Genomic DNA, 13,069 nt, shown 5'->3' with positions numbered 1-13,069 from the left:
GATCGAAAGGAGTCTCAATTGAGCAAAAAGTTACAAACTGACACTCAATGTAGTTAAAAATACTTAAATAGTATAATTACTATTCAACAAAAATTTGTGAATTTTTAAATTTACATTTTTTAGTTTCATATCTAATAACTTCTGGTAAGCTGTTTAATATGTATGTATACGTTTCTTTAAGGTCCTATCTACATAGCAGTTAGTCACTCTTGAGATCACAAATTTACCAGAGGTCATCGACCTGGTATTATAGTATACTTGAGATTCTACATACGCTATTCTACAAAGGCAGCATTGATATATTGTGTACCATTACCAACCACTGACAAATTCACTTACTTACATGCCCGTTTACGTACAGCTAGTAACAAATTTCTAGGTCCATGCGTTTAGCACCATAGAGAGACAATAATAATAATTATGGAACTGACCTACATCCGCGGCGAGCTCGGCTACTGAAGCGCAGAACGTTTCGAAATCTAACGTATCAATGCTGGGTGGTAAACAGCGGTCGGCGACTTCGCGTCGGACTCGCGTGACGTCTTTTAACACGTCCACAGCCCGCGAGCGCGTTATCAGCCCGTTTCTGCTGCCTGCCGCGTCGAACGCACGCTTCAGCCTCATGATGGTGTGGCCAAGGGAATACCGTGGATTCGTCCGCGCGCCGCGAATAACGTCTCTTGCGCAACGCAATGCCGCGGGAATGTCGGTGAATGCAGGCAAGCCCCGCCTCTCTACAGCCTCTTGCAACGTCGCCCGTGCTCGAGCTAGCTCTACATATTCCCTGAAAGTATGAAAAATTGCGATTAGGTACAAATCTGTGGCTCTAGCGAAAAGGAGTATAAGTAAAAAAACCTAACTTTGCAAGGAGACGCGAAAAACAGTTAAAACTTAATATGATATTAAGCGTTAAATGTTTTTCGCGTTTCCGTGTAAAGTTGGCACTTTTGACTTGTATCCCTTTTCACTAGAACTATAAATATATGATTTGACAATTGAATTGGTATTTCAGTTATTTGCATGACTGTTTTTTATTGTTAATTATAACATAATTTGGATGATTGACCAACTTTGCAACAACTGTGGTACGAAGTATAAGAAAGAGCAAAACATGACATAGTAAGAACTCTCACTGGTCACTAATGGTTTCGTTGGCGATATTCTGATGCCGCGCATAGGGACGGAGAACGAGCAGCAAGTCTTTGGGCGCGGCGGCTAGATGGGCTACCTCCACACTGGCGGCGACTGCTCGCGTCTCGCTATCCAAAACAAACAACAGCGCCCGCGCCGACGCTTTCGCGCGATGCTCTACTTCCACCAGCTCTGTCGACCAGTCTTCCACTTGCTATAACAATACCGTATTTGAAATTCATAAGACAATTGATACAATACCATCGAATATAGTTACAATCACTTAAATATTCATTGCAATGCAATCTTTCCATTAAAATACAGTACAAATAAAAAAAATCTCAAAATCAACTACACTAAACATATTCGATTTCCTGATTCATTGTTTTGTAACTAATTGGATAACAATTAAGGGATTTAAGGTAATAAATGGAGTAGTAAGTACTTTTTAAGTACTGTATTATATATATATTTGGTACGTTGCAAGCAAGTTTCAACCGACCTTGCAACAAATACCTAAGTAATTATGTAAATAGAACGGATTAACATTATAAAGGCGGTTATCTACTCCCATATTACTGATAAATAAATTATTTTATCGTTAAATTTCGAAGGCGACGTGTGATTTAGACTGTACAAAAAATACTTTTTCAACACGTTCGTTTCTCGGCGCAACAAATGGCGGACATGCATTATCTACTCGTATCCTTGTGATTATAATGTCTCTTCTTCTCGGACATGTGATAATGATAACAAATTATAGAAACTCTTAGTTGAAGTAATTATATTGTTACGTAAACAGATAAGTGCTTTTATTTGAACGGCACAATAATAATGGAATACTCACACTTATCGACGAAAAATCGGCGGAGCGGGTGAGATAAAGCTTTATGTCTACGCAATAGGAGTGAAAAAGCGTCGCGCATTTCGCCTACGCTCGGACCGTCCCGAGGCGGAGCGCACAATGTCTTTTCGCTCTTTTTACATGGATATAAAGTACGCCGCTAAGTGTGGAGATTCCCTAATCCTACATGCTTCCCTATGTACCTCAGAAGCCATATTTTGTGTACATATTGTTCAATTTTTTTTCTTTTCTTTTATGATAACAAGTGACGGAACGAACAAATCGTCCGCTTGGTGGTAAGCGACACGCCTATCCATAACAATCACCACTCAGAGCTTTAAATCACAAAGATCTAAGGGGCACTGCCACTGCACCTGTCGCCCTGAGGCATAAGTTGACAAGTTCCATGTGCCTGTAATTTCAGTAGCACCCTTCCCCACAAGACCGGGACGCACGCAGCAACGCTCACATTACTGCTTGGCGGCAGAAATAGGCAAAGGCCTGGACGAATCTTTCACAAGCAGCTCTACTGCTATTAAATTTTTATACAGGTTTATAGTTATATTTTTACAAGAGTCATATTTTACATGCGACGCCTTAACAGGATTATATTTACATTATTTAAACTTTAGATCACTGTGTAACACATGAGAGCAATAAACACTTTATTTTGGCTATATTTATAAATTAATATTACATTATATTTGTAATGAATATAAACCTTTTATCTTGGCATTCACGCCCAGCTGTGGAATGTTGTTATTATAATTAGCATTTAAATTAATATAAAAACAGAGTCGCCTACACAAAAAGCCATTTTAATTTTGATTTATGCCATCGTCTTTGTGATTTTATTAACATCTTGTACATAAAAATTAAAATGGCTTTTTGTGTAGGCGACTCTTTTTTTTTATATTAATTTCAATGCTAATTATAATAACAACATACTAATGTTAATAAAACTATAAGTGGCAGAAACAAAAGGCGCTTTAATCATGTATAGAACCAGTTTTTAAAATATTTTTTAATACACTGTATTGCAATAAAGGATGGTATAATAGCGTGTAACGCCATAAATCATATTTCACAAAACATTACACACGTCCATTAATAGAAGTCTAGTACTTTGACCTTTTAATTTCTAACATTTATGTTGTCGATAGTACTGGAGCGCTTTTGTTTTTGTTTTAACACTCAGTGTGAAAGTCTACAAAGTGTAAAGATATTCATTCGTGATAACTTTACATCAATAAATGTATTTATAGATATAACTGTATGAATTTAATGGATTTTTTATTTTTGTAGTTGCTTTTATGCAAAGAACATTTTAAATAATGTCCAATGATGTAAAAGAATATTCTTAGGTCTATTTGGTACCGTCGGGCTATAGCGGCACACGTTGTGCCAGTAGTGGATTTGCCCTAAGGCCCAGTAGGCCCGGGCTTAGGGCGGTCAATCGTGACAAAAAATTCACTGATTCTAAAGGCTCACGCACGTTATGGCCCGCCGTACCCACATAGTGCCCGCCGCACTGCATCGCATTGTATAACAATGATCTACCTAAATCACTTTCGTTCATTTTATATTTAAAATATAGATATGTTGCATATCTATAATGTAATGTATAATCACTATATTACTACATATTATCACTACCGCGTCTATGTGTCTGTCTGATCGCGATAAACTCAAAATCTACTGAACGGATTTTTATGCGGTTTCCACCAACAGACAGAATTGAGGCAGGTTTAAGTGTATAACTTATTTAGGTTTTGTATAAGTTGGCTGAAATATGACGATAAATGTTGAAGATGTCAAGAAGATGTTAACGCAAATATATCAAATCAATGTTCTAGAAAAATATGAATATTATTTAAAATATTAAATATTAAATTTCTGAATCGATTTCGATAAAAGTTGGCAATAAAGTAAATTCATTTAGTCAACAGTATATGATGAGTGCTAAGAAAGGGGCGGCTGGTACCGACTACATGGCCTGAGGCCTAGGGCGGCCAAGACTGCAAATCCGCCACTGCGTTGTGCACACATGCCGTGGATCCACGCCCGTCGGAGCACAAGTGTCACGTTGGTGCTTTGCATATGCCTGTGCCGCTGTGTGCGATCGCATCCACATAGGCATACAAAATGACACTGAGTCAACGTGTGCGTAGCGTAGTGTGGCAATGGGTCGATGGCTTTATGTATTGGTACTAAGAGCGGTTAAAGACGGCAACTTTTAAAAGCGATAAAAACAAACGCGCAATTGCATTGCGACACTCGCGATTTATAGGCGATTGTATTGATGCAAACGCGCGACTGCAATGAAACAGTCGCTTATGTCGAATAATTAAAAACGTGCATAGTTTGCATCGCGATTGTATCGCTGCTTAGAGTCTATACAACCTCATATAGCTTTTGTTGATTCCACATAACAGTGAAAGTGATGAATCAATCGCTTTGGAAATAAATATAGTAAAATTGAGGATTTATTCTTATAAAAATTTCCGCGATAGAAAAAAAAACAGAAACTTTCCTCGAAAATTTACAACAAAACGGCTGTATCCAATAAGTACTTTATATATACGAATATACCAATGACTTTTTAAATATAAACTGAACTATAGAACACGCATACTTATATGACTATACATTTTTCAAATAGCTGTAATTTCGTTTGTAAGAAAATAAATTATGAAATAAAGCCAGTATCCCTGTCGCTGGACCCCAAGCAAAATGTACCGTATGGGAAAAATTTGGATTTGTGATGAGGTAGTATCAACTCTTAAGTCGCACGTGTGCATAAAGGTAGCCGATTACCCACTGCATCGCTGCTGCATCGCGACTGAATCGCAGTAGACTCATAACTAAACGTCGCAGTGTAAAACCGCTCTAAAAGTTTGGCAACTTTCATGAGAGTTGAATTCGCGCGAGTGAATTATAAAATTTCAGGCTATTTAAGTTTATTTATAGTTACACATTATTAAACACGCAATACGAATAATTGATAAATAAACAGATGCACTCACCGGATTGAAATACGTGATGCCCATCTTTTTAAGCATAGGTATGGCTATATCGGACCTCCAGGTGGTGGGGTTGCACGACCCGCCCAGAAACACCTCACACGGCGACAGTGATGCCTCGCTACCTGTACAATACACAACAGAATTTAGCATTCGTAGAGATACCTCAACGACATATTTTACGTTATCTTACTTGTAAGAAACTCATCTTCCTGATGTATATAAAAGTATTTCCTGTAGTTGTTTATTAACGCACACACTCATAGCCCCGCACTAGGGAAACCCTGTGTTGCGTGTGCCATTGACACATAAATAGACAACCACAAATGACGCCCAAAGTTACGAGATAAATAAATGTAGGCCATACAAATATTTTTCCCGGTCTGGGAATCAAACCCGGGACCTCTGCGTGTCAGATCACCATGGTAACTGTTCTGCCACTGAGACAGTTAAGTTTATGGCAATAGCTATCGCACAGCTACAGTTTCATTACTTGTGTGGTTCTGGGTATAAGATGCAACAACAGATAAAATTCTACATTCTAAATTCAACTATCAAAAGTCCGTATCAAGACGCACCAATTTTGGTATGGAGGTAATGTTTGTTTGAAACATTTGGCCCAAGAATTTCCCTTTACAGATGACGTCGACAGACTGGATCAAAAGATACTAGGTAACCATGAAAATAATTATCGGTAACTACGTAACTCATTAACCTCCAAGTGTATATGGAATTATTAGAGGTACAAGTATTGGTACCAACTAAAACCTACAATCAATTCAAATCATGGCAATTTGACATTAAACTTTTCAATTTATGGCCCTGTAAATGGATCTTAATTGTCTGATTATGTAAATTTATTTGCGTACCTACTGTAACTGCAAACTATCATGTTTATACATCACATTCATTGTTATTTCTTAAGGTTTAGGGATCAGATACAGGACATAAACATACCTAGCGACATTCTAGATTGACAACAAATTGTCGGAATTATCGCAATTTCAAAATTTTGATGAGAACTATAAAAGAACCACTGTCACAAACTTAAAGAATTATGAAGTCGAAATGGCAATGGACAAAAGCAAAGACGTGATGATTTATTTCAAAATTATTCGTTAATAGGAAAATATTAAATGCTCTAGCTAACGCGTAGATAGTTTAAACATCTTATAACTATCCTGTATAGAGATTACGCGAACAAAACCCACGCTCACTTCTGAAATATCGTACCTAACGTTCTGTCTACGTCATTTGAATGAATAATTCCATAAACACTACACGCTTCTGTCAATAAAAAGGAATACAATAACAATATGTAACTACGACTTAACTCGAGTCCTATAAACGAAGTTATAACAGCATTTGTACAACGTAATAAAATGTGGATGTGAAAATGTACACGAAGAAAAAGATGACATTCGACGACTAATTTATGAAATCGAATGAGTAGGGAACATATAAACAATATTCACCTACAAAAACTGTTACAACATAACTCCTACGGCTTTATCGTACTCGGATAATGCGCAGTAAATCGTAGTTTAACTCGACAAGTGTCATCACTAAGTAGGACTCGTCAGACGTAAATTGACCCTATTTCTAAGACGAGATGGAGGCACGCAAAAGAAGAACGGCTAATTGCTAACAATTGTACTGCGGTCGGACACGCAATAGCGTGAGTTCAAACCACAGCGTTCGTTGGCAAATGTCAAGTATCTTATTAAGATAGGACCACTTAACTGTGACTTCTGTTAATCATCTGCAATCCTGTGATTAAGTAATAATACCAAATACTTTTTCATAGTAGATTTGAACAAATCAGAAAAGTACCAGATCGTCATCCTTAAAATGCAGGAACTATAAACATAATTAACAAATAATACAGAGAACAGGTTTTAGTAATAATAAAGTCATGTATATAAAATTAATTAACAACAGATGGGTAAGTGATTAATAAATATGGCAATTAATTCCCCTATCAAAGGCGGATAAGTGAATGCAGCTTGGATTAGAAAGTTTCGAGGTGAATAAGGTGAGCGACTGGTCGTTCAACTGCTCAAGCCGCTCACTCATCGCTCATGATTGATGAATGATGAGTATCGAGTGCGTGGGCGCACCACATGTATGTACTCCGTACGAGACACCCACTTGCAAATTGCTGATACCCAAAATGGTGATACAAGACTAAGAAAAGTTGAGAACTTAAGTATTAGGATATGTATAATATTTCAAAGATTTAACGCACACTCTCAACATAATAAATGATTGTAATTTCAAAGATTTAAAAGTCAATACCGTTTAAGGTCACAGGGAGAGACTTAAAAGATAAAAAAATGTGATATATCATTTCAAATACCAAAGGTCGTATGAATGAACAACATACGATTCATTCATGTTTATATTGTAGAGAACAAATTGTGGCCAAACAACAAATCATCCAATTCGGGAACACCGTTCAATGCCAAAACCAAAACGTAAACACAGCGTGTGGTCAACAGATGACTTCGTTGCTTCCTCCGCTATGTTCATCCATATATTCTGCAACGTCCATGAACCAACACAATCTGACTGAACTTTCAACACAGGACACTTGCCAAAATTCAAAACGACTATAACTATTTTAAAAATTTGTAGCACTTATATATAACAAGAGATACGAAACGCGTCGTGGGTGTTGTAATAACAATGTTTTTTATAATTTGCCTGGTGATAAATGTATTGTTTGAGGACATTCTATATTTGATGTGTTTATTGGGTTTAATATAGAAATGATTTGAATATTTACGAAATATGCACGCACAGGGCACTAATATCGTAGTTGGTGGCATCGCTGCGACGGTCAGAAGGGCACTCGCGCGTGCGCGCTCTCTACCGGACGGCCAGCGTCAAACTGGCGTGCGCGCTACGCAGACTCCACACTTCAACTCTAGCCAATTCCGCATTTTCATATATTATAATACAAAGAGATGACACACAAAATCCGAACAGGGTAATTAGCTAGATATCCTTTAAACCGGTCATTATTATAACCATGACAAACTTTATCCGTCATCACATTTCATTAGATCAATGATGAATAATTATGATGACTTCTGTACATCTTTGAGCTTCTAAGTACAGTAGAAATTATTTGAAATGTCCGAATCCACTTGAGCGCTTATCTTTTAAACAGTAGCATTGTATTCAGTTTTAAGCCTAACCACTTATCTTCAGTTCATAATGAAAAGAAGGAAACAAAAATATTACGTTTCAATAGCGTCTTTCAGCCAACGATAGAAGGTACAATTTGCAATGGTTGATCATCTAGATTATCACGTTTTGAATTGAAAGTAACAGTTGGGTTGCTGTTGGGGTAAAACGGTGTGCAACGTATTGATACTGTTCTGAATAATATTTGCCACTTGCAATTTTACGGTGCAACGGTGGTTAGTCTCACGGTGTCTAATGATAATAGACAAATTTTTATTTTTTATTATGAACCTATTGAGTCATCATCATCATCAAGAAATGTATACGTCCCACTGCTGGGCAAGGGTCTCCTCTTAGGCGAGGGTTTAGGTCATAGTCCGCCACGCTGGCTTAATGCAAATTGGGGATTTCACACGTTTCCCGAGGGTTTTGAGCCTTCTTCAACGTGCAGGTTTCATCAAGATGTTTTTCTTCACTGAAACGCTCATGGTAAATTTCAAATCAAATTTCGCAAACAAATTCCGAGAAATTCAGAGGTACGAGACTGGATTCGAATACACGGCCTTTGCTTGAGTGGCGGTAGGTCAAACCATTAGGCTATCACGGCTTCATCTATTGTGTGCCAGATAAAAATTAGAACATTAAAAAAATAAACTATTCTTCACTACTTGGAAACATAATATAAGAATTAAATATATTTAAATAAAACTATGTATTGCAGGAACTTAAAAATATATCAATATTTAATGTAGTGTTACTTATTTTCATTATTTTTTTTTTCATTAATGTTTTTGCAACTAAACTCTCAAAGAAAATAAATTCCAATTATCAAGATTAACAATGAATACAATGTCATTGTTTAAAAGATAAGCGCTCAAGTGGATTCGGACATTTCAAGTAATTCCTACTATACCTAACAGCAGATCAACATTTCTTTTAATAATGCCCTTCTGACATTTGTAAGAGTCTAGAGGTAGAGTTCGACTTTTACGTCCACTTTAATTACGTTGCGCGAATGCTGCTATAAGAATAAATCATAGTTAAATATTATTGTTTTGTTACTTCTTTTATTCGTGAGAATACGAACTCGTGCAAATAAATACTACTTTCAGCAATTATTCGTGGAATTTGCGTACACAATTTAATCCTATTTGATCTTATGTGTCGTCCGTATAGTAAACTGAAATGAATAGGTTTCAAACTCTATTTTGCGGAACGATTTCGTCCGGGAGATAAGGAAGATGACGTGTGAAGTTTGTTTACGTTATATTGTAGTATGTCATCTAAACTGTGCCACGAGTTTACAGTGTGAACAGCGGTTAGCGACGGCGTTAAATATTTGTATGGCAAATTGTAATTCCTCTTGTATTCGCGGTACAATTCGCTATCGACTTCAACACCGTGAACTTACAGTAGATATTATCATGTTACTTATCGGTCGTCGGCCGAAAATGTAGGCGCTACGCTATAGTACGTACGTTGTACAGTCGTACATCTGCAGCGAACATCATCGCTTCCGTATTCCGTGTATAGTTTATAGTAGCACGGAAGAGGCGAAAGGTCGCTCACGGCATTAACTATGCCCACTTCGACCTTTTTAAGAATTTGCGGAACCAACAAACTATTTAGTGTTTAAAATTCAGCTTTCCATAATAAGTCCATCAAGGATATAAATTGTATTATTATGTAGTATTATTTATCATTCTGGATATTTAGTTCATACTAATTTCCGTCATTTTAAACACCAACAGTTAAAATTATTATGTGCACGTACAGCTATTAAAACAGCTTCTTTCATATTACAATATCCTTTATAATACAATATTATATAGGGTAGCCTTTATTGAAAGGCTTTCCCGACACAATCATACATTTGCTTCAAGGGTTCTCCCTGCTCTACCATTGTTGAACCAAATTGAGAACCAAATTTAATTATTTTTTAATAATATAAATATTATACAGGGTGCCTGAAAGGGGCTCACATGCAACGACGTACTATTACCAGTTAGTAACTTACGCCCCACTTGGCAAATCAATGATGGCAAACATGTTCCACTCTTCAGCATAGCGGCTACTTGTGACGCGGACAACGTCGCTAATTTCTGGGTCACGATAATGTAATGTATGCTATCGATACAACAACAATATAAATTATAAATAAACCTATATTTGCGGTTACGATATCATTTAATAATAAGGCATCTATTAAATGATGATTAAATGACAGTAGGTACAGTTAAACTACGACGACGACAGAATGGTAAGGTATACCTTTTCAATATGGGTAATAATAACAATGACATCATTATTATTATAAATGAGACACGCTATATAACGTCAATTATAATAACAAGTTTTCTAAAGTTTCTCCTACGAAAAATAGTTGAAAACCTACAAAAATAGAATTGAAATATATTATATTCATTATCAGATTATTAAAATCTATACAAGCATAATGATCAACCCATTTACACGTCCCAATGATGGGCACGGGTCTCCTCTCAGGTGAGGGTTTGGGGACTTCATACGTTTTTCCGAGCGTTGTGAATCTTCTTCGGCATGCTGGTTTCATCACGATGTTTTTCTTCACCGAAAAGCTCATGGTAAATTTCAAATTAAACTTAAAATTTCGCACATAACATAAATTCCGAAACGCTCACAGGTGCGAGCCCAGGTCCGAACCCACGGCCTCTGCTGGACAGGCAATAAGTCAAATCATTAGTTGTACCATAACCCCTAATAACCAAAACCCATAATAAATACGCAGTCAATTTTAATTAAATACCTATATGTTTCTGTAATATTATTTATTACACATTAGTCGAATGCGGTATGGATTGACGTAAATCCTACGCATCAGGCCACGAGTCGCGGGGGCATAAGCCAAACGATCAGAATGGTTGTATAAGCAGCCGCCAATTATACCTGTACGATGATCGCATACTCCGCGAATGTGAAGACCGTTTCATGACAACGTGACAAAAGACGTTCGTTTAAGTGGCAAGGGCTAACGAACTGCATATCTAAAGGTGTTTCAGACTGCGTAATATCGTCCCTTACAACACGTCATTTGAGTATGGTTTAAAACACTCGTAATCATACTGAATAGAGTTCTAGAATACGACCCTAAGAGACGTATTCCGGAACTCTACTCAATGCTCAAGTCAGGATTTGAGCAGACTTGAGTATGATTTCAAGCACTGGAAATACGACCCTAATGGCAAGGACTTGAGTATGATTTCTAGTGCTTTCAATCATACTAAAGTCCTGACTTGAGCATTGAGTAGAGTTCTAGAATACGACCCTAATAGTCGTATATGTTATTTAATTAACTATTTAAATACCATTGGAAATGAGTCCCATGTGCCTGTAATTTCATTAGCACCCTTACTCTTAAAAATCGGAACACACAGTAATGCTGATATTATTGCTCGACGGCTGAAATAGGCAAGGTGGCAGTACTATATTGGACGAACTCTTTCACAAGAAGCTCTACTGATACTAAAACGCGTATATTGTTTTTTTTTTACAAACCAACGTATCTGGTCACCATGGCCACGGGTTAAACAGTACCTTTACTATAGTAAGTCACATTCGTCGCTAGAGTAAAAAAATAAATGTAAAATATAACTTCTTCTTGAGACTACTAGAGGGCGCTGAACAACTTGCCATACAAAATTGTCAAATACTTTACGCGATCACTAGAGGCAACTGTCACCAATATCATTGATTGTCACAGTAAGCTCATAGTAGAGGAACAGAGCAAATTATGCGATTTCGAACCGAAACTATATCCATTATAATAAACTATGGAATTTACGATATTTACTTTTTTACCTTAAAAATATGCAAATCCCCATCTATAAATAATGTCTGTACATTATTTATGAATGGGGATTAGCGCTTATACAAATATTAGGCATAGGAATTCTACTTATCGCAGAAATTAGAAAAACAATAGTTACTTTTTGGACAGAGGACGTAAATTAACACAACTGCCTCCGTGGCCGAACGGTTACCATGCCGGACTGCCACGCAGAGATCCTGGGTTCGATTCCCGGGCCGGGAGAAGTATGTGTAAAACCGACATTTATTTCTCTCGCGAGTTTGGGTGTAATTTGTGGTTGTCTATGTATGTGTCCATGGCACCCGCGACACACGGTTTCCCTAGTGCGACGCTATGAGTGTGTTGCGTTATTATTATTATTATTATTAAAACTGACCAAGGGTTGAAAAGAAACTAATCTGCAAACTGTCACCTATCACTTGTATTTCTAGAAAAGGGAATTATGGTATCGATATCAACTGATAAATTTTTATTATAGACACAAACATGCCTGTGCCGAAGAGCCCATATGAAACGATTCGCATCAGTTTCCCAAAGTGGTGTATGTGGTCAAACCACCTTGTTCTTGCATTTTTGCAAGACCAAGACCACTTTATATTAGTAAGACAAAAACCAAGTATAACGCAAAACGAAGCCTGGGCTTAGGCTCACACCTAACACTATCACCTCCACTAGAGTCATTAAAAAAGCCGTCGTAAGAGACGCGTTTGCGCACTACGTCTGATTCGTATCAGTTCCGAATCCGAGAAACCACGGTCTGAAATGTCACAGGGATCTTTTTATCCCTAGGCATACAAGCGATATTCGTATCGATATTCGAATAGGACTTAGTGCACAAGCGGCATCCGAAGTGGGTTCGAGTTTTCTAGATTTGTATAGTCTCGGATACGGAACGAATACGAGAAATGACGGTCGGAAATGTCACAGGGACAATTTTATATCTAGGTGTACAAGCGATATTCGTATTTTCTCGGGTTCGAATCAGACTTAGTGCACAAGCGACAATCCGAAGTGGGTCCAAGTTTTCTAGAT

The 13,069-nt window shown here is 37.3% G+C and overlaps 1 protein-coding gene across 3 annotated transcripts in view; it reads right to left on the bottom strand.

The window, feature by feature from the left end:
- Window positions 1-13,069, bottom strand: part of LOC113233443 — an 86,743-nt gene that overhangs the window by 11,908 nt on the left and 61,766 nt on the right. For all 3 annotated transcript variants that reach the window (XM_026468583.1, XM_026468581.1, XM_026468582.1), the window contains 3 exons: window positions 5,002-5,123; window positions 1,134-1,345; window positions 432-784 (listed from right to left, as the gene is read on the bottom strand). In XM_026468583.1, the coding sequence (XP_026324368.1) occupies window positions 432-784; window positions 1,134-1,345; window positions 5,002-5,123 (687 nt within the window). The remainder of the gene's footprint in view (window positions 1-431; window positions 785-1,133; window positions 1,346-5,001; window positions 5,124-13,069) is intronic.

Source organism: Hyposmocoma kahamanoa, unplaced genomic scaffold (assembly GCF_003589595.1).
Source record: "Hyposmocoma kahamanoa isolate Upper Pololo Valley unplaced genomic scaffold, ASM358959v1 78, whole genome shotgun sequence".
Classification (NCBI taxonomy): Eukaryota; Metazoa; Arthropoda; class Insecta; order Lepidoptera; family Cosmopterigidae; genus Hyposmocoma; species Hyposmocoma kahamanoa.
This window is presented reverse-complemented; position numbering and strand designations above follow the sequence as displayed.